This window comes from Cetorhinus maximus, chromosome 12 (assembly GCF_964194155.1).
Source record: "Cetorhinus maximus chromosome 12, sCetMax3.hap1.1, whole genome shotgun sequence".
Classification (NCBI taxonomy): Eukaryota; Metazoa; Chordata; class Chondrichthyes; order Lamniformes; family Cetorhinidae; genus Cetorhinus; species Cetorhinus maximus.
The window spans coordinates 108,240,436-108,263,105 of NC_135890.1; the positions used below are offsets into that span (position 1 = coordinate 108,240,436).

Genomic DNA, 22,670 nt, shown 5'->3' on the forward strand with positions numbered 1-22,670 from the left:
ATCCAGTTCAGTTTCAGGTCAGTGGATGTTGATAATGGGGGGGATTCAGCGATGGTAATACCATTGAATGCCTTGGGGCAATGGTTAGATTCTCTCTTGTTGGAGATGGCCATTGCCTGCAACTTGTGTGGCGTGAATGTTACTTGCCATTTATCAGTCTTGCTCTTGCTGCATTTGGACATGGATTGCTTCAGTATCTGAGGAGTTGCGAATGGTGCTGAACATCCCCACTTCTGACCTAATGATGGAGGGAAGGTCATCGATGTAGCAGCTGAAGATGGTTAGGCCTACCCTGAGGAACTCCTGCAGTGATGTCCCAGCACTGAGATGATTGACTTCCAACCACACCATCTTCCAGCAAGAGGTTTCCTTACCCATGGTTGACCTGATGCCATGTGACTTCATGGGGCCCGGAGTCTCTGTTGAGGGCAACTCCCTCACGACTGTATACCACTGCACTGCCGCCTCTGCTGGGCCTGAATGCTGGAGGGACAGCACATACCCAGGGGTAGGGATGGTGATGTCTGGGACATTGCCTGTAAGGTGTAATTTCATGAGTATGACTATGTCAGGCTGTTTTATGTCTAGTCTGTGAGATAGCTCTCACAATTTTGGCATAAGCTCCCCAGATGTTAGACCGGTCTGAGCTTGCCATTTTCGTTTCCGGTGCCTAAGTCGATGCTAGTTGGTCCATCTGCTTTCATTCCTTACTAATTTGATACAACTGAATGGTTTGCTAGGCCATTTCAGAGAGCATTTAAGAGTCAACTGCATTGAGTCACACGTAGGCCAGATCAGATAAGGATGGCAGATTTCCTGTTTTTATGGCAATCAACTGGCAATCATCATTAGAATTTTAATTCCAGATTTCATTGAATTCAAATTCCACCAGCTGCCACGGTGGGTTTCAAGCCTGGGTCATAGAGTCATAGAGGTCTACAGCACAGAAAAAGATCCTTCGGCCCATCGAGTCTGCGCCGGTCAAACAAGTTCCTAACTATTCTAATCCCATTTTCCAGCACAAAGACCATAGCCTTGTATGCCATGGCATCGCAAGTGCACATCTAAATACTACTTAAATGTCATGAGAGTTTCTGCCTCTACCACCCTTTCAGGCAGTAAGTTCCAGATTCCCACCGACCTCTGGGTGAAAAAATTCTTCCTCACACTCCCTCTAAAGCTCCTACCTCTTACCTTAAACCTATGCCCCCTGGTTATTGATCCCTCCACCAAGGGGAAAACTTCCTTCCTGTCTATCCTATCTATGCCCCTCATAATTTTATACACCTCAACCATGTCCCCTGGCAATCTCCTCTGCTCCAGGGAAAATAACCCCAGTTTACCTAATCTCTTCTCAACTAAAACTCCCCAGCCCAGGCAACATCCTGGTAAATCTCCTCTGCACTCTCTCTAGTGCAATCACATCCTTCCTGTAATGTGGATTCCAGAACTGCATGCAATACTCTAGCTGTGGCCTAACAAGCGTTTTATACAGTTCCAGCATAAACTCCCTGCCCTTATATTCTATGCCTTGGCTAATAAAGGCAAGTATCCCATTTGCCTTCTTAACCACCGTAACAACCTGTCCCACTACCTTAAGGGATCGTTGGGCATGCACACCAAGGTCCCTCTGATCCTTGGTACTTCCCAGGGTCCGACCATTCATGATGTATTCCTGTGCCTTGTTTGTCCTGCCCTAGTGCATCACCCCTCACTTATCCGGATTAAATTCCACTTGCCACTGATCAGCCCATCTGACCAGCCTGTCTATATCCTCCTGTAATCTAAGGCTATCCTCCTCACTTTTTACCACCCCACCAATTTTCGTGTCATCCGTAAACTTACTGATCAGCCCTCCAACTTTCAAGTCTAAAGCATTTATATATACACACCACAAACAGGACCCAACACCGATCCCTGTGGAACCCCACTGGACACAGGCATCCAGTCACAAAAACACCCCTCGACCATCACCATCTGCTTCCTGCCACTCAGCCAATTCTGGATCCAATTTGCCAAATTGCCTTGGATCCCGTGGGCTCTTACCTTATTATCAGTCTCCCATGCGGGACCTTATCAAAAGCTTTGCTGAAGCCCAAGTAGACTATGTCAAAAGCATAAACAAAATAAAAACGGAATTACCTGGAAAAACTCAGCAAGTCTGGCAGCATCGGCGGAGAAGAAATCAGTCAACGTTTCGAGCCCTCATGGCCCTTCAGCAGAACTGAAGCATGGTTTCAACAAGGGAGAAATATAAATTGGTTTAAGGTGGGTGGGGGGGAAGAGACACATTGAGGGTGTGGTGTGAGCAGATAATCAAAAGATGTCAGAGACAAAAGGGTCAAAGAGGTGTTGAAGGTGGTGGTCTTTGTCTGAGAAAAGTGCTAATTAAGAATGCAAGACAGGATATTCAAAGTACAGCTCTAGTGGGGGTGGGGTGGAAAGACTAAAGGTTTTAGTTTTAGATTTAAAAATAATGGAAATAGGTGGGGAAAGAAGAATCTATATAAATTATTGAAAAAAAAGGCGGGTGGGGGGGGAAAAGAAACGGGGTGGGGATGGGGGGAGGGGGGTTTAAGATCTAAAGTTGTTGAATTCAATATTCAGCCCAGAAGGCTGTAAAGTGCCTAGTCGGAAGATGAGGTGCTGTTCCTCCAGTTTGCGTTGGGCTTCACTGGAACAATGCAGCAAGCCAAGGACAGACATGTGGGCAAAAGAACAGGGTGGAGTGTTAAAATGGCAAGCGACAGGGAGGTTTGGGTCTTTCTTGCGGACAGACCGCAGGTGTTCCGCAAAACGGTCGCCCAGTTTGCGTTTGGTCTCTCCAATGTAGAGGAGACCGCATTGGGAGCAACGAATGCAGTAGACTAAGTTAGGGGAAATGCAAGTGAAGTGCTGCTTCACTTGAAAGGAGTGTTTGGGCCCTTGGACGGTGAGGAGAGAGGAAGTGAAGGGGCAGGTGTTGCATCTTCTGCGTGGGCATGGGGAGGTGCCATAAGTGGGGGTTGAGGAGTAGGGGGTGATGGAGGAGTGGACCAGGGTGTCCCGGAGGGAACGATCCCTACGGAATGCCGTCAAGGGGGGTGAAGGGAAGATGTGTTTGGTGGTGGCATCATGCTGGAGTTGGCGGAAATGGCGGAGGATGATCCTTTGAATGCGGAGGCTGGTGGGGTGATAAGTGAGGACAAGGGGGACCCTATCATGTTTCTGGGAAGGAGGAGAAGGCGTGAGGGAGGATGCGCGGGATATGGGCCGGACACGGTTGAGGGCCCTGTCAACGACCGTGGATGGAAAACCTCGGTTAAGGAAGAAGGAGGACATGTCAGAGGAGCTGTTTTTGAAGGTAGCGTCATCAGAACAGATGCGACGGAGGCGAAGGAACTGAGAGAATGGGATGGAGTCTTTACAGGAAGCGGGGTGTGAGGAGCTGTAGTCGAGGTAGCTGTGGGAGTCGGTAGGCTTGTAATGGATATTACACCTCCATGGATGGAGCATGGATATGGATATTGGCACCTCCCCATGCCCACGCAGAAGATGCAACACCTGCCCCTTCACTTCCTCTCTCCTCACCGTCCAAGGGCCCAAACACTCCTTTCAAGTGAAGCAGCATTTCACTTGCATTTCCCCTAACTTAGTCTACTGCATTCGTTGCTCCCAATGCGGTCTCCTCTACATTGGAGAGACCAAATGCAAACTGGGCGACCGTTTTGCGGAACACCTGCGGTCTGTCCGCAAGAAAGACCCAAACCTCCCTGTCGCTTGCCATTTTAACACTCCACCCTGTTCTTTTGCCCACATGTCTGTCCTTGGCTTGCTGCATTGTTCCAGTGAAGCCCAACGCAAACTGGAGGAACAGCACCTCATCTTCCGACTAGGCACTTTACAGCCTTCTGGGCTGAATATTGAATTCAACAACTTTAGATCTTAAACCCCCCTCCCCCCATCCCCACCCTGTTTCTTTTCCCCCCCCACCCGCCTTTTTTTTCAATAATTTATATAGATTCTTCTTTCCCCACCTATTTCCATTATTTTTAAATCTAAAACTAAAACCTTTAGTCTTTCCACCCCACCCCCACTAGAGCTGTACTTTGAATATCCTGTCTTGCATTCTTAATTAGCACTTTTCTCAGACAAAGACCACCACCTTCAACACCTCTTTGACCCTTTTGTCTCTGACATCTTTTGATTATCTGCTCACACCACACCCTCAATGTGTCTCTTCCCCCCCACCCACCTTAAACCAATTTATATTTCTCCCTTGTTGAAACTATGCTTCAGTTCTGCTGAAGGGCCATGAGGGCTCGAAACGTTGACTGATTTCTTCTCCGCCGATGCTGCCAGACTTGCTGAGTTTTTCCAGGTAATTCCGTTTTTATTTTGTTTTGGATTTCCAGCATCCGCAGTAGCTTTTAGCTTTTTGTTTTTATCTATGTCAAAAGCATGCCCTCATCTGCACACCTGGTCACCTCTTCGAAAAATTTAATCAAATTGGTCAGATATCACCTCCCCTTAACAAAATCAAGCTGACTGTCCTTGATTAATCCCTGCCTCTCCAAGTGTAGATTAATTCTGTCCCTCAGAATTGCTTCCAATAGTCTCCCCACCACTGAGGTTAGACTGACTGGCCTGTAGTTCCCTGGTTTATCCCTTCCTTCTTGAATAACGGTACTACATTGGCTGTCCTCCAGCCCTCTGGCACCTCTCCTGTGGCCAGAGAGGTATTAAAAATTATTGCTAGCGTCCCCGCTATCTCCTCCCTTGCCTCACTCAACAGCCTGGGATACATTTCATCCAGGCCTGGAGATTTATCTACTTTTAAGCCTGCCAGACCACTTAGAACGTCCTCCCTTTCTATACTAATTTATTTAATTATATCACAGTTCTTCTGCCTGATTTCCATACCCACGTCGTCCCTCTCATTGTGAACGCCGACAAAAATAATTCATTTAGAACCCTACTTACGTCTTCCGGCTCCACACACAAATTACCCTCAATGGGCCCTACTCTTTCCTTAGTTATCCTCTTACTTTTAATGTACTTGTAAAATAACTTTGGCAAGTAACATAAAGGAACATCCAATGTTTTTCATGCCTCCTTTTGGCTCTCCTAATTTCCTTTTTAAGTTTTCCCCCCATCACATTCTATACTCCTCTAGGGTTTCCGCTGTTTTGAGCACTCGGTATCTGCCATAAGCCTCCTTTTTTTCTCTTTATCCAATCCTGTATATCCCTCGACATTCAGGGTTCCCTGGATTTGTTGGTCCCACCCTTTGTCTTTACTGGAATATGTTGGCCCTGTACTCTCCCTATTTCCTTCTTGTACGAGTCCCATAGGTCTGACGCAGATTTACCTAAAAGTAGCTGCTCCCAGTCCACTCTGGCCAAATCATATCTGATCTTATTAAAATTGGCCTTCCCCCAATTTAGAACTCTGATTTCTGGACCATCCTTGTCCTTTTCCATAACAACCTTGAATCTAACAAAGTTATGATCACTATCTGCAAAATGCTCCCCCACTGATAACTCTACCACTTGCCAGGCTTCATTCCCTAAAATTAAGTCCAGGACCACCCCCTCTCTTGTAGGACCTTCTACATAGTGGCTTAAAAAGCCCTCCTGGATGCATTTTAAGAATTCCACTCCCTTTAAACCTATCACACTATGACTAACCCAGTTAATGTTGGGGAAGTTGAAATCCCCCACTATTACTACCCTATTATTTCTACACCTCTGAAATTTGCCTACATATCTGCTCTTCTATTTCTCTCTGACTGTTTGGGGGCCCATAGTACCTGATTGCTGCTTTTTTGTTTTTCAGTTCTGCCCACATGGCTTCATTTGAGGAGCCTTCTAAGGTGTCATCCCTCCTTACTGCTGTAATTGATTCCTTAATCAATATTGCAATACCCCTTCCTCTTTTGCTTCCCTGTCTCACCTGAAGACCCTATATCCTGGAATATTGAGCTGCCAATAGTGCCCCTCTCTCAACCATGTCTCTGTGACAGCAATGACATCATACTTCCGTGTGTTAATTTGTGCCCTCAACTCATCTGCCTTATTTGTCAGACTCCTTGCATTAAAATAAATACCATCCAACCTTGCCAAACTCCCTTGTGCCTTAAGTGGCCTATAATTTCTATGCCTTCCAGACTCACTTGCTCTCTCTTCTAATTTTGGCTGTGCATCTCCCCCTGCTGAACGTCCTGTCAGGATCCCATCCCCCTGCCAAGTTAGTTTAAACCTTCCCCAGTAGCACTCGCAAATTTCCCCGTAAGGATGTTGGTCCCATTCCGGTTCAGGTGCAACCCGTCCGCCTTGTACAGGTCCCACTGCCCCCAGAAACGTTCCCAATGCCCCAGAAATCTAAAGCCCTCCCTCCTGCAGCATCTCTCCAGGCATACATTCATCTGGACTAACCTCCTATTTCTTTATTCATTAGCGCGTGGCACCAGAAGTAATCCAGAGATTACTAACTTTGAGGTCCTGTTTTTTACTCTGTTTCCTAGCTCCCCAAATTCTGCTTGCAGAACCTCATCTCTCTTTCTACCTATGGCGTTGGTACCAATATGTACCACAATCTCTGTCTGTTTGCCCTCCCCCTTTAGAATGCCCTGCAGCCATTCAGTGACATCCTTGACCCTGGCACCAGGGAGGCAACATACCATCCTGGAGTAACGTCTACGGCCGCAGAAACGCCTGTCTGGTCCTCTTACTATCGAGTCTTCTATCACTATTGCTCTTCCTCTCTTTTACTTCCCCCACTGTGCAGCTGAGCCACTCAGTGTCATGAGAGTGGCTGCACTCCCTAGAAGAACTGTCATTCTCACTGTTTTCCAAAACAGAAAAATGGTTCTCGAGCGAGATGCACCCTGGGGATTTCCTGAGTACCTGCCTGACACCTTTCTTCTGACTGACGGTCACCCATTCCCTCTCTGTCTGCACTTCCATAAGCTGTGGGATGATCACGTCTAAAAATATGCTACCCACGAAACACTAAGCCTCCAGATGCACCTCAGTGCTTCCAGCTGCTGCTCAAGCTCAAAATTTGGAGCTCAAGTAGCTGCAGCTGATGGCACTTCCTGCACACGTGGTCGGTCAGAGTGCAAGGAGCATCTAGGACTTCCCACATGTTGCAGGCAGTACATAACATGGGACTGAGCTGCCCTGCCATGCCTCCAGTTGAAACAAAAACCCTTACTTTGTTAAATACAATAAAAAAGTTAAATTATTTATGTACTTTAAATAAAAACTAGAACCCTTACCTTTCCTTAGCTTAATCTATTTTAAACCGGAGAAAAACTGGAGAAAAACAGTTACCCACTACTCACCAATCAGCTCTCACCTTAGTGATGATGTCACTTTTTGAAGCTCCCCCGCACTCGCGCTGGTTGATCTCTCCGCCGCTCTCTCGCGCTGTCGTGTGCTGTCACTCTTGTTATTTTCAACAAGAACTGACTGCAGGACACTCGTCCCAGACTGTTTTACCGTGATGCTGACTGCAGGATATTCTTCATAGACTGCTTCACCGTGATGCTGACTGCAGTACACTCTTCCCAGACTGCTTCATAGCGATGCTGACTGCAGGACACTCTGGATTACTAGTCCAGTGACAATACCACTCTGTCACTGCCTCCCCAGCAATATACTGGCAGCAATACCTGGAAGAAGCTGACACCCAAATATTAATTAGATCTGGAAATAATGATGTACAGCAGATTGGGTTTTTGTTCATTGTATGTGATCAGAGGTCATAGCTTTTTTATTCTTATTGACTGTGTTCTATGTTTTAGATGGATCGGTGTCAACCAGTGATGTCATTAACCAACTCCTGCATCATGTGGGAGCAATGTGCATTCATCAGCTCAATTTATTGACTGCCAGTGCTAACTTACCAATCTCAAACTTCCTGGGAAAACAACACCCCATTGAAGCGCAACACCTCAGCAGTATCTGTGACATCATGGAGAAGGCCATGGCAAGCAAGGACATGTGCATTATACGGTGTATTCTTATTGTTTTTCAGGTACGGTGTACCAGTGCATTTACACTTGACCTTGTACAGGCTTCTTTGTTTTGAAGCAAAATGGTGATTTTTGGGACTGTGCAGCATTAATTAAAAGATTTAGCTTTCAGTTGTGGCACTTGGAATGTTTATCTAGACAAAGCTGCATAGAGATGTGAAGAAACGGTGTACTTTGGTTTTAATCTGGCCACAGCACTGCCACTTTGTGCAGTAGTTTAAATTAGACTTAAATCACTTCAGTTGCTGAAGTACCTGTTAGACTTGGAGATTTGTTGCTGATTAACTTGGTTGAATTTGAACAAATGTACATACCAGATAGGAACAGGAGTAGGCCACTTGGCCCCTTGAGCCTGATTCGCCATTCAACAAGATCATGGCTAATCTGATTTTAACTTCAACTCCACATTTCTGCCTACCCCACATAAGCTTTGACTCCCTTGCTTATCAAGAATCTATCTAGCTCTGCCTTAAAAAGATTCAAAGATTCTGCCTCCAATGCATTTTGAGGAAGTGTTCCAAAGACTCGTGACCTTCTGACAGAAAAGATTTCTCCTCATCTCTGTCCTAAATGGGCAACCCTTATTTTTAAACAGTGACCCCTAGCTCTAGTTTCTCTCACAAGAGGCAACATCCTCTCCACATCCACCCTGTCAAGTCTCCTCAGGTTCTTACATGTTTCAATCAAATCGCCCCTTAAGAGTCGACTCTTAACTCCAGTGTATACAAACCTAACCTATCCAGTCTTTCTTCATAAGACAACCCACCTATTCCTGGTATTAGCCTAGTAAACCTTCTCTGAACATCCTTCCTTAAATAAGGAGACCAGTACTGTAAACAGTACTCCAGATGTGGCCTCACCAATGCCCGGTATAACTGAAGCATAATTCACCTCGCAAGAAACAATAACATTCTATTAGCTTTCCTAATTACTTGCATACGAACCTTTTGTAACTAATGCACTCGGATACCCTGATCCCTCTGCAGCTTAGAGCTGTGCAATCTAGATAATATGCTTTTTTATTCTTCTTGCCAAAATGAACAATTTCACATTTTCCCACATTATACTCCATTTGCCAGATCTTTGCCCATTCACCTAACCTATTTATATCCTTTTGTAGCCTCCATATGTCTTCACAACTTACTTTCCTACCTATCTTTGTGTCAAACATATGAACATATGAATAAGGAGCAGGAGCAGGCCACCCAGCCTCTCAAGCCTGCCCCGCTATCCAACAAGACCATGGCTGACCTTACAGCAATCCAAAATCTGCATCCCACACCACCCCCCCATCCACCAAGAATCCATCTACCTCCGCCTTAAAAATATCCAAAGACTCTACATCCATCACCCTCCGCCCCCCAGGAAGACAGTTGCAAAGATCCACGGCCCTCTGAGTGGAAAAAATTCCATCCCATCTCCGCTCCACTCTTGAACAGTAACCCCCAGCCCCAGACCCCTTTGCATGAGGAAACATTCTCTCCACCTCCCCACCAAGACGCCCCCCCCGCCCCTTCCAGGATCCCACATGCTTCAATCAAGTCGCAACCAACTCCTCCAAACTCCAGCAGACGCAAGCCCAATTCCCCTCACCCCCTCCACGTGACAACCCACACACTCCAGGCACCAGCCCAGCAAACCTTCCCTGAACTCCCCCCAACGCATGCACATCCCCCTTCCCCGCAAACAAGGTGACCAGTCCGGCATGCGGACCCCAAACACGGACCCACCAGTGCTCTACACAACCGAAACACAACCCCCCCCCCCCAACCCCCTGCACTCAATTCCCCCTGCAATCCCGGCTGGGATTAATTAAAGGAGGGCATGCAGATGTGATTCAGGTTCCATTTACAAATCATAAAATATGTCCTCGATCCACATTTCAAATGAAATCTGCCATGTAAATATGCTATGTTGTAATTTTCCCCCTCCTATGCTGGCCCTGCCCCTCCCTAGCTAATGCCCTTACACCACCCCACCACCCCCTCCCCCCCCCAAACCTCATCTGACCTCCTTCAGTCTGAGTTCTCTCCTTTCCTACATCACCGAGCTCCACCTTGCTACATTTTCTGCTTTCTACATCTTGCCTTTGCTAAGTTTCCTTCTGCTCCCGATCAGCTTTGACTCTCCCAACTCAAGTGATTTGAGACATTTTGCTATGTTAGGCTCTAGACAAACAAAAGTTGTTTTAGTTATTTGTTAGAGAAAAATAAAGCCATTGCTTTGAACATTGTACCAGGCTTTTGATTTATAGCGGTAGATCTTTTTGGGTAAGGCTGTCAAGGGATATGGAGTAAAATTGAGTAAATGGAGTTGAGACCCAAATCAGCTATGATCTAATTGAATGGCAGAATGGTTTTGAGGGGCTGAAAGGCCTACCACTGTTCCTATGTAAAAGGAAATGGAAAGTGATGGCAATGTAGTGCCTCCACTGCCAGATGTGTTTTAGAGCACAAAAATTTATGTAGGTGGTAAAGATATAAATGTAGGAATTTTATGGGAGGAAAAGATAATGGAAAGCATGTGCAGATACATCTATAGTTTTGCATTTTTTTTTAGTATGACGGTGTTTTATGTAGAGAGAACGTACTGAAGAGTACATTGCAATATATTATTTTTCACCCAAAATTTATAAGGGCTTTCAGAATATGATATAAAAATGGAGTGACAAATGGGCTAATCTGATTTATAATGGTAATCCAATTTTTTGTTTGTAGGTAATATTCAAATTTTTCTTCAACCCGCAAACAGAGCGAAATCGTGAGATTGTGCGTCGGTCTGAACTACTGCTCTGGCAACTTTTAAAGACCCCTGTAGATGAAATTGGCAAAGAGATTCAGAGGGAGGTGTGTTTGGCTATTAGGTAAGTGAATAATTCAGCAAGGTATCTACTAGTGTTTTAAAATTACATATTTCAGTGTTAACATCTGATTCAGTGACAGGTATAGATGTTCTTCGAATCGCCCTGCTGGTTAATTTAATTCTGAAATCTAAGAGATTGGGAAGGTAATACATTAACCTGAGTTTTGTGCAGCTGTTTGAATCTTGTTGTAAAGGAGATTTGTGCTTGTAGACCCCAAAAAATAATTTCTATAGCTGTGAAAAATGGCTGACTAAGTGGGATCCTCATCTGTCAAGTCAGCCAAGGAACAACATCCAATCTCAATTGAGTTATTTTGCTTGGTGTGGGTTCTGGGAGACTAAATGGGAAAGTGGGTCATAGAATATAAATTAATTTTAAAGGGATGTTTGATTTGTTTTTTCAGGTGGTATACCGGAAATATAAAAAATGGCATCAGCCCCTCTGGGTTAAAGGGAGAGAAATCTCGAGTTTCCATTCCCTGTGGCTGTTTAGTAACAAGAAAATGCATTAGGGAAAAGATTGCACACAGCTGTGCTGCCCAGTCCATTAGCGCTCACCATATAAACTCAAATGAAAAGCAGTCAGTTGGATGAGGCTCTGGAGAGAGCAGAATTCCCCGCAGAGAGATGTCTTTGGGGGTGGGGTGCTGGAGAACTACTGGTGTTCATGATACAATGAATATAAAAGGTTGTCCCTGAGGTGAAACACTAAAAGGCTGCTGGTGCTCAAAGCCCAATACCGAATATGAGAGTCTGGGCCTTCAGGAGAGATGGCAGAACAAAACAAAATGTGTGGTTTAGGAGAAGCTGATAATTAATTGGACAACTCAGCCTATAAATAAGTGCCCTGATTCTTTGCCATAAACCAAGAAATGAATTTCCTGTATAATTACATGACAAAATATTTTCTTATGTTTTGTTGCTGACCCAGTGAAGAAAAATCTAATTCAGCCAGCAAGTGTCATTCCCTTGTGTTTTTTGTTACTTCATGGGATGTGGGTGGCACAGGTGAGACCAACATTTTATTGCCCACCTGTAATTGCCCTTGAAGTGGTGATAAGCCCCCTTCTTGAACTGCTGCAATCAGTATGTGAAGGTACTCCCAAAGTGCTGTTAGGTAGGGAGTTCTAGGATTTTAAGCCAAGCACGATGAAGGAACAACAACATATTTCCAAGACAAAATGGTGTGACTTTGAAGGGAACTTGGAGGTGGGAGTGTTCCCATGTGCCTCTCTGCCCTCGCCCTTCTAGGCAGTAGAGGTTGTGCTAAGTGCAATAGTACTTGATCTGACCACCCAATGTTTTGAGCACCAATTTATTTATTAGGGAAGTTTTATTATACCATTATTAAGCCATAGATTAATACTGTTAGAGAGCTATTGGTGAAGACTCGGAGTGACAAATTTTTGTGTAGCCTATCTTTTTTTTTAAGAGCCTCATTCTGCAAAACAGTGTTAGTTGTGAGTTGAGATTTGTTTCCACGTGAAAAATTTAATAGCGGGCTATACAAGACATGGTTGTTTAGGATAGTTCCTGTAACAATCAAATGGTCTTTTTTGGTCCTTCAAATTCCTATGTTTCATGATCTTAACTGCCAGTAGAGCATGGCAATTTTTTAAATTATATTTTATAATGTATTTCTGTTGTATCAGTTATTAGAGAGGCGGACAGAACAGATTTGATGAATAAAATCACAGCAAGGTATTGAAACCAGTGTTTGTTTTAATATCACAACTGAATCCAATTCTGTCCCCCCTCAATATATCTGTCCGCGCTGCCCAGCAAGGTCACTGGACAGCTATCTGGACTGGGAGTCTCAGTCAGTTTTTCTCCTCCCAATTCCCAAGGGTGCTGTGATTAATTATAATGCTCCAATGTCTGCCCCATCTGATGGCTGGAGTTCAAACTTGGGACCAAACTGAACTCTGTAGCTTTTTGTGTGTCTTAACCAGTTGAGCAATATGTAATTATTAAGAATTTGAAGAATGTTGAATTTGTTTGGAAGTCTGGTCTTATATCATTGAGGATTTTGGCATAAATCTATGACAAGTACATCTATTACATATTTTGTCTGCTCTGATATCAATATATCATTAAATTGCTATAATATAAAGTGCAGACCTCAATATGCATAATGTGGAAATTTGTCTGAAATGAGTCTCTGTAAAATTAGAGTGTGTCTTTTTTATGTATTTAGGAAAACAAAGGCCTGCAGACCAGTACTTTCTGCACCTACCTTTTGGCTAATTTCATTCCTGTGCAGCAATTATTAATTCCACCCATCTGCTGGGAGAAACAACAAAATGGAGATTTGCGGCCAATTTGAGCGTTCTCTGGAAAAATTTCCTCTCCAACCCATCATTCGAGGTCAGGCAACCCCAAAGAGGTCCCAGACTCATGAGTTTTCATCCAGAAATTATTTACATTACTTTGATGTGCCATGATCACTTACTTTTCCAGCAATCCATCTAACAACTTCTTATAGCACTTTAAGTCTTTATGACCACCACCTGAGTCCTATTTCACAGGTCAGTCAACCTCTTGGACAAGAAAAGTTCCAGGCAAGCAATCTCACCCCTGCTTCAATTTTTACGGCAATCCCTTGTTGCCCATGCCTTTAATAATCATAAATACTTGGATCAGATCCCCTCTAAATCTCTTTGAAGTACAAATTCAAGGTATTAAACCTGTCCTCATAGCTCAACCTTCTGGCAATTGACTGTGTTCGCCTTTCTGCATCATCTTCTATGTCATAATTTTCAATGAGCTGAGAGCGCCAGAACTGGGTGTAGTGCCGTAAATGAGTTTGGCCAGTGCATTTTATAATCGTTGTTGTTGTGGTCCTAGATTTGTAATGAATTTTATAGGCAATAAAGCTCAAACTTCTTTGCTTAAGCCATGACCTTTCATACTGAGTCTTAGAAGAAAAAAATAATGGATCGACTATGTTGCTTTCAACATAATTGCCTACTCAGAACCAATCTGTTGTAACTATTTAAAAGCACTTACTTTGCAATGTTTATTTATAAACAATTTTGCTGTTATTTTTTATGGAGCGTCTTCTGCATCCTTTTTCCCTTGGTTTATTTTCCTGTTATTTGTTTGGCCAGATATCTTGCAACCACAGGGATAAGTCTTGTTTCCAAGCCTTCAGAATGACCTTTATGACTGCCTGTTAAAATCCAACAACTGCCCAGCGTGAATCTAATTTCCCCCTCCTTCCCACTCTACTCCCTTTGCTGGATAATTTCTGCCTCTTCATTCACCACAGGGTAACCTATGTCTACCCTTTGCTTCATGGCACTGATCATTAGCTGTTGCAGCACTTCTTGTGTAAGGAATTTTAATTTTGCTGCCTTGTCACTCATAAAAAGAAATATGGAGAATGGGATGGATGGGTGCCATGTGTTTATTAACATTGATTTAAACAGTAGGTTAACTTTCAACAAAAAAATAATGGATCGTTGTTGCATCATAGTACTGAAAAAAAGGATGGCTGGCATTTTTTATGACCTCAGGACATCCCAAAGTGCTTTACAGCCAATTAAATATGTTTGAAGTGTCATTGCTATTGTAATATACGAAACACAGCAGCCAATTTGTATAAAGCAAAGCCCCACAAACAGCAATGTATAATATCCAATAATTAGCTTTAGTGATAGTTGAGGGATATATATTGATCAGGGCACCAGAGAGAACCACACTGCTCTTCTCAAAAAAAAAATAGTACTGGGGTCTGAGAGAGAAGTGTCGGATTAATGTTTTATCCAAATGACTTCACCTCTGACAGTGCAGTACTCCCTAAGTATTGTGCTGGAGTGTTGGTTTAGATTTTATGCTCAAGGACCTGAACCGAAGACCTTCTGACTTTTGATGAGAGTGATGCTGTTGAGCCACAGCTGATGCCTAATACACACTTTCTTTACCTGCAGCTCTGGACTTCATACACTGTATCTTGGGGAGCAAGAACTGAACAATCTGCTGAAACTGGTATTAACTGAAGGCAAGTGATTAATCTTTTATTGAAGTATTTACCTAGTGCGCATCTATATTCTTTAGGATAAGGTACATACAAGATTTTTCCCAATATTAATTGGAATCATGATCTTAGCATTTGTTTCGGGTTTTTTCCAGCTCTTGTATATTTTCCCCTTCCTGCTTTTTCATCTTCCTATGATATGCACCATGTTCCAGTGAGTGGGCCAACAGCAGACAAATTCTCGGGTCTTTGCTTGACTCAACTAGCTGCTAGAACAGCTCAGGATGATTGATGTATTCACTTCTTCACTCTTACCATGGAAACTGTGGTTATCTTTCACATGGTGGCTTCCCCAAAGGTGAATTGATATTTGGAGCTCATCCTGTATGAAAGCATAGCAATCCACTATGGTACTTTGCTTTTTTTAAAGCATTTTTTTCTTCAACCTCTAAATAAAAAAAAAAATCTGTGGTTTACACTTTGAAAGAATGTAATTTGTTGGAGTAGCTGTTAAACTAGTAATTGGAACAATGAGCATTAATTGATTGTATGCAATTTGCTCCATTGTTGAATTGCTCACCCTGTGCATTTTAAAAATGCACTTATTCAGGGGCAAGGTGGCTCAGTGAGTCATACGTTCACTTTCACTTTTGGTACTCATGTTCTAATTTAGCCTAGACAAGGATGAAAACCTCTAATGTGAAGTGAGATTGTGTCATCTCTTTCTAATTTCTAATGTGTACAGACAGAACACAAAATTCTCCTTAATTTTGCACTAGTTGGCAATTTTAATTAGATCTTATTTCTTTTAAGCACAAGAATTCATATCTAGATCATTAAAAACATACTGGTCATCAACATTATCCATAGTGTTGACCATTGACCGCAGAGATACAGAAGTGATCAGGAGCTGGGAGTAGTTGCTCAGGATGTTGTAGCAAACTCTCACTTTAACAATCTGAGAATGAAAGGAAATAGGTGGAGAGGGGATTAGAATAAATATATACCCTCTATAATTAATGCCAGCACATTATGGAACAGAAATAAGTAGAAGCATAGGCTTTAGGAGGAGACGGTGACATAGTAGTAATATCACTGGACTAGTATTCCGGAGGCCCAGGCTGTTGCTGCGGGGACGGGTTCAAATCCTACCACAGCAGCTGGTGCAGATTAATAAAATGTGGAATTGAAAACTATCGTCAGTTGTTGTAAAAAACCCATCTGGTTAACTGCTGTACTTACCCGGTCAGGCCTACATGTGACTTGAGACTCTCAGTAACATGGTTACCTGTTAACTGCCTGCTGGAATGGTCCAGTGAACCATTCGCTTCGAGGGCAACTAGGAATGGGCAACAAATGTTGGCCTTGCCAGTGATTCCCACATCCCATAAAAGAATAAATAACAGGCACTGATTTTAAATATATTTGGCTTTTGTTGCACTGATTACACCTTACGTTTTAAGAAAGCCTGGTTAAAAACTCTGACCAGAAACGATGGCAACCCAATGTAAAGTCTAGGCCCAAGGGTAAGACATTGACATCTCATTTAAGTAGCAATTACGTTTTTTTTGTTTGAGGTGGTTGGTTTCAGGCAGTTCTTTGTTGTTGCAGGAGAGAGAAACAGTGGCCTTTGCCAGTTACGAGATATTATCTTGATTAATCTGGCTGAACAGCTACAGAACAATCGATTTGGGAGTGAGGACGACGATCATTACAGGTACACCAGTTCAGTTATACTTGTACGCTGGCATTATTTCCACTACAGAAAATATGTGGCTGAACTGACCAAGTGCCTAACAAAATGTATAATGTAACTGATGCAAGTCAGTGCTGTAGTTCAGTTTCAGAAGGCTATATTATCCCATTGCTGGATGCACATAAATACTCCTCAACTAGATTTCCAGGTGTACAGCTTGAAAAATTACATAAAAGATGAACATTTGTTATAACTATCCCACAGGCTTCCCTTGTACATTTCAGCACATCTTCTGGAAGTTAGAGTAGGAAGGTAGGTGCCTTGTATGTCTTAGAAGTAGGTAGAAAATTGATACTTAACTAGCCTATAGAACAAATATCATTATCTACTGAGAGTTATGCTGAAAACTTCACCAGAGAAGTCCATGCTCCCAATTTTGCAGCTGTGCTGGCTGCACATGGAGAGTGGTAATTTCTGGGAAAAAGGGAAGACTCATGAGATTTCAAATTAAGTTTTTAAAAAAAAACTGAATTTGCCTGTGCATGCCAAAAGATTGAGAAAAAAAGTGCAAGCTCTCTCACCCCTCCCTCTACTCCCTACTCTTAAAGCTTCTAAAGGTTTAGGTATCACTCTTCAATTCTTAAAGATCAGAAATTTTGTAAACCCACCATGCCTTTACCAGTCATGAATTGCTAGGGACTTTAAAGTGCTGAAGTCCAAACTGCTGTTTGGAGAAAATCTTCCCTTGCTATTGTTGCAATAAATGATTGTTAGTCCAGCAACAGTAATTCCCCATATTCATACAGTACTATTTTTTATAATAAACTTTACTGGATTGGCTAACAACGGTATTAGATTTTATATTAACCATTCTACTGCATTGTATTAAATGACAAGATGACATCCAGATATTCCAACCTGGTTCCCACACTTTCCATGTTTCCAAGGCATGGAGTGACCAGTTCCAGGCAATCCATGTTGGCCCTATGCCTCCTGGCCGCTCAGAGAGACATCGTCTTAAAGGGGTACTGGTTCTGTTCTTGTATTATAATGTAATGTTGGCCTGTGCCTATGTAGCACATAGGCTGCATGTTTAGCCAAGGCTGCATGTTTAGGTGTTCATCCCAATTGTCAGTCGTTTCAGCCTTTGCCTCTGTTCTACAAGTTTTGTTTATAGTACAGTAAATGAGTAGGCCAATATTAATCTTTGATTATGGTGCGTGGTTCTTGGCAACTAGCCTTTCATCATGGTATGATGAGTCTTTTTTGGATGCTTATAAACCTGTGTCCTTGTGTTTCTAAACTGTATATTGCTCGTACATAAAAGACCAAAACTAAGATTTTCCCTTTACCCTTATATTGCTATAACACTAGCCTTCGCGAAAGGTTGCTAGGATAGGTTGACCATTTAAATCATCCTAAAACATTCTAATACTGCTGGAGTCAACTTTGTTCAGGGAACTGGTAGGACTCTGGTAGGTTTGATCAAAAGAACTTGTAGGCCATGCCTTTAAAATCCCCACTGCATTTATGTTGTATTTTTTGTCTCATTTCTCGGTTCCTGCTTGCTCCAGGTTGAATGATGAACTACTGCACTATATCCTGAAGATCGTGGTGCAAGACTCCTGTGTTCTCATCACAAAGTGCCAAACAGTTTCTAAAGAAGAATTCCTCAGGCTTCTTGCTACAGTGCCAGTGAGTAATTAAGCTTGAACAGCAATAGTGTCCCCACGAGCTCATTGACTCTCTGTATTAGTATTGTTTACATAAAGTAAGACTGCTTAAGTTATATTCTAGACATGTATCCCCTATTAAGCTGATCAGCTTTAAGTACTTTGTCAAAGATTCATGCTTCATTAGCAGGATGATCTGATGTGCAATAAGCCATATCTTCAGTGAAATTGTAACCTAATTGCCTAACAGCAGAGCACTGATTGGCTTAATAGTTTTGAGATTTTCCGTGGCTTGCTTGCCCTACCCTCTTAGCCGTGTGAAAACAAGAGCCTCTGCATGGGGAAAACTGTGCCTGTGGAAAGAAAATGTAGTGCAAAAAGAGGTTCAAATTATCTTGGCTTGATGGCCTCATTAGTACAGTGGGGGAGTAATGTTAGTTTTACAAGGCCATCTTAAACAATGATTGATTACACCCTTGTGTCTGACTTACTGGATGTCACAGCCTCTGAGCATGATGAGTAAACCATGCAAAATGTGATTCTTGGGCATTAAGATGTTAAAGAAAAAGCAAATATCAGCTATTAACCTTTTCTGTACAGGGAAAAATGTAAAGTTGGGATAACTACAAGAAATGCAATCTGTGGTTAACTTTACTTGTGAGGAGCAGGCTCGGGTAGTACAACAATTGCCAGATGCTACTAGCTTCCACAAGGTGGTCACTTTGCACATGTTGAACTAATTTTGTATTTTGGGTGCTAAACAAAATCATGAGCATATTGACGGCTACAGACTCCTGGCTACATCTATCATGCGGAGTCCTATCATTGTATAATATACAAACTTACGTATAGACGGGATGGAATATCTCCATTTTAAAAAATATTGGCAATAAAATACTTTGTAACTTTTTGCAGAAAGAGTAATAGCATTTTGATAAAATCGTAACTTAGATCTTGTGTCCAGAATACCATAGATCGCTGCATGTAAGTGGACCCTTAAAGCCGCCAAAAATCCTTCCAAAAATGAGGGTAGACTTATATACCGAGTTTAAAATATGAACCGCCGGTGTGGATGGTTCCCATTTTGAAGTGTGAAAAACAACTCCAGTACTTCATATTATTATAGTGGCACGGTTTATTGAATTAATTAATTGTACAAAGATGCCTTTGACCACAATGAAAATGTTTTAAAATGTCAAATTCATTGTTTTTGGCATCCAATGGAATTTACCAAATTCATTGTGTCGCTTTGGCTATGACTTTGTTGTAAGGATCCCACTCTGGATCAGATTTGATGCGTTTGTTTTCAGAATTGTCCCTCTGCAACAAATCATTTCCTCTCCATCCATTGAGTTGGATGTTCCACCATTTTTTTTTTAATGATCTGATGACACATTGTGCACTTACAGAATGATTTGGTAATGAAACCTCACAAAAAAACATCAAGCGGGGCAGCGCGCATATCTCCAAGCTTTGCAAAGGATTTTTTCTCCGTCAACCATTCACTTATTGCATTCAGCACAAAAAAGATCCCTGAATGGTTTGTTGGAGCACACATCCAAAGATTGAACTACGGACATTAGATTTCCTGGCAAAACTGCAAAGTGGTAGTTATTGCAGGTGCCTCTTGATCGGCTAAATGGGACCTGAACATGTCCCACACTAATAAGTCGTATTCTTTATGGAGGCCACCGGGAAGCCTATTCCACACATTATCGATCCATAACTTGACACCATCCTCATCCATCCAACCGTTGTCATGGACATGCACAAAAAAGGAATGAAACTGGATGGACCACCCAGTATCGACCTCGGCACCGGAAACTACAATGGCAGTCTTAGCCCTGTCGACCCTGTATAGTCCTCCTTACATCTGGGGGCTAGTGCCTAAATTGGGAGAGCTGTCTCACAGACCAGTCAAGCAACAGCCTGACATAGTCATCCTCACGGAATCATACCTTACAGATGATGTCCCAGACACCACCATCACCATTCCTGGGAATGTCCTGTCCCACCGGCCGGACAGGCCCAGCAGAGTTGGCGGCACAGTGGTATATAGTCAGGATGGAGTTACCTTGGGAGTCCTCAACTTCGACTCTGGACCCCATGAAGTCCCATGGCATCAGGTCAAACATGGGTAAGGAAACCTCCTGCTGATTACCATGTACCACCCTCCCTCAGCTGATGAATCAGTGCTCCCCTATGTTGAACACCACTTGGAGGAAGCACTGAAGGTGGCAAGGGCGCAAAGTGTACTCTGGGTGGGGTAACTTCAATGGCCATCAGCAAGAGTGGCTCGGTAGCACCACTACTGACAGAGCTGGCTGAGTCCTAAATGCCATAGCTGCTCGACTGGATCTGCGGCAGATGGTGAGGGAACCAACAAGAGAAGAAAACATACTTGATGTCATCCTCACCAACCTGCCTGCCGTCGATGCATCTGCCCTTGACAGTATCAGCAGAAGTGACCACCACACAGTCCTTGTGGAGCCCCGCCTTCACATTAAAGATACCCTCCATCGTGTTGTGTGGCATTACCACCGTGCCAAATGGGATGGATTTTGAACATATCTAGCAACTCAAGTCTGGGCACCCATGAGGCATTGTGGGGCAGCAGCAGAATTACACTGGAACACAATCTAACCTCATGGCCTGGCATATCCCCTACTCTAAAATTACCATCAAGCCAGGGGATTGACCCTGGTTCAATGAAGAGAGCAGGAGGGCATACCAGGAGCAGCACCAGGCATACCTAAAAATGAGGTGTCAACCTGGTGAAGCTATAACACAGGACTACTTGCATACCAAACAGCATAAGCAGCAAGTGATAGACAGGGCTAAATGATTCCACAACCAAGGAATCAGATCTAAGCTCTGCAGTCCTGTCACTTCCAGTCGTGAATGGTGGTGGACAATTAAACAATTCACTGGAGGAGGAGGCTTCACAAATATCCCCATCCTCAATGATGGAGGAGCCCAGCACAACAGTGCAAAAGGTAAGGCTGAAGCATTTGCTACAATCTTTTGCCAGAAGTGCCCAGTGGATGATCTATCTCGGCATCCTCCAGAGGTCAGAAGCATCACAGATGCCAGCCTTCAGCCAATTGGATTCATTCCATGTGATATCAAGAAACGGCTGAAGGCACTGGATACTGCAAAGGCTATAGGCCCTGACAATATTCCGGCAATAGTATTGAAGACTTGTGCTCCAGAATTTGTCGCACCCCAAGCCAAGCTGTTTCAGTACAGCTATAACACTGGCATCTACCTGGTTATGTCCTGTACACAAAAAGCAGGACAAATCTAACCCGGCCAATTACTGCCCCTTCAGTCTACTCTCTATCATCGGTAAAGTAATGGAAGAGATCATCAGCAGTGCTAGCAAGTGCCACATGCTTAGCAATAACCTGACGCCCAGTTTGGGTTCCGCCAGGGCCACTCTGCTCCTGACCTCATTACAATCTTGATTCAAACATGGACAAAAGAGCTGAACTCCCGAGGTGAGGTGAGAGTGATGCCCTTGACGTCAAGGCCATGTTTGACAGTGTGGCATCAAGGAGCCCTAGCAAAACTGGAGTCATTGGGAATCAGGGGGAAAACTCTCTGCTGGTTGGAGTCATACCGAGCACAAAGGAAGATGGTTGCGGTTGTTGGAGGTCAGTCATCTCAGCTCCAGGACATCACTGCAGGAGTTCCTCAGGGTAATGTCCTGGGCCCAACCATCTTCATCAATGACCTTCCTTCCATCATAAGGTCAAAGGTGGGGATGTTCGCTGATGATATTCAGCATCATTCGCCACTCCTCAGATACTGAAGCAGTCCAAGTCTAAATGCAGCAAGACCTGGACAATATCCAGGCTTGGGCTAATGAGTGGCAAGTAACATTTGCACCACACCAAGTGTCCAGCAATGACCATCTCCAACGAGAGAATCCAACTATCCCCCCTTGATGTTCAATGGCACTACCATCACTGAATCCCCCACTATCAACATCCTGGAGGTTACCATTGACCAGAAACTGAACTGGACTAGCCATATAAATAATGTGGCTACAAGAACAGGTCAGAGGCTAAGAATCCTGTGATGAGTAACTCACTTCCTGACTCCCCAAAACCTGCCAACCATCTACAAGGCACAAGTCAGGAGTGTGATGGAATACTCCCCACTTGCCTGGATGAGTGCAGCTCCCACAACACTCAAGAAGCTTGACACTGCCCAGGACAAAGCAGCCCGTTTGATTGGCACCACACCCACAAACATTTACTCCCCCACCACTGACGCACAGCAGCAGCAGTGTGTACCATCTGCAAGATGAACTGCAAGAATTCACCAAGGCTCCTTAAACAGTACCTTCCAAACCCATGCCCACTACCATCTAGAAGGACAAGGGTGGCAGATGGATGGGAACACCACCACCTGGAAGTCCTCTCCCCCACCCCC

General features: G+C 43.6%; 1 protein-coding gene and 1 long non-coding RNA gene across 2 annotated transcripts in view; one reads left to right on the forward strand and one right to left on the reverse strand.

Annotated features, from left to right (window-relative positions):
• Positions 1 to 22,670, reverse strand: part of LOC144687829 (uncharacterized) — a 701,476-nt gene that overhangs the window by 587,029 nt on the left and 91,777 nt on the right. The gene's annotated exons all lie outside the window — the stretch shown is intronic.
• Positions 1 to 22,670, forward strand: part of hectd4 (HECT domain E3 ubiquitin protein ligase 4) — a 287,263-nt gene that overhangs the window by 100,085 nt on the left and 164,508 nt on the right. The window contains exons 12-16 of the mRNA XM_078554314.1: positions 7,790 to 8,022; positions 10,738 to 10,883; positions 14,815 to 14,885; positions 16,473 to 16,578; positions 18,132 to 18,252. Coding sequence (XP_078410440.1) covers positions 7,790 to 8,022; positions 10,738 to 10,883; positions 14,815 to 14,885; positions 16,473 to 16,578; positions 18,132 to 18,252 — 677 coding nt within the window. The remainder of the gene's footprint in view (positions 1 to 7,789; positions 8,023 to 10,737; positions 10,884 to 14,814; positions 14,886 to 16,472; positions 16,579 to 18,131; positions 18,253 to 22,670) is intronic.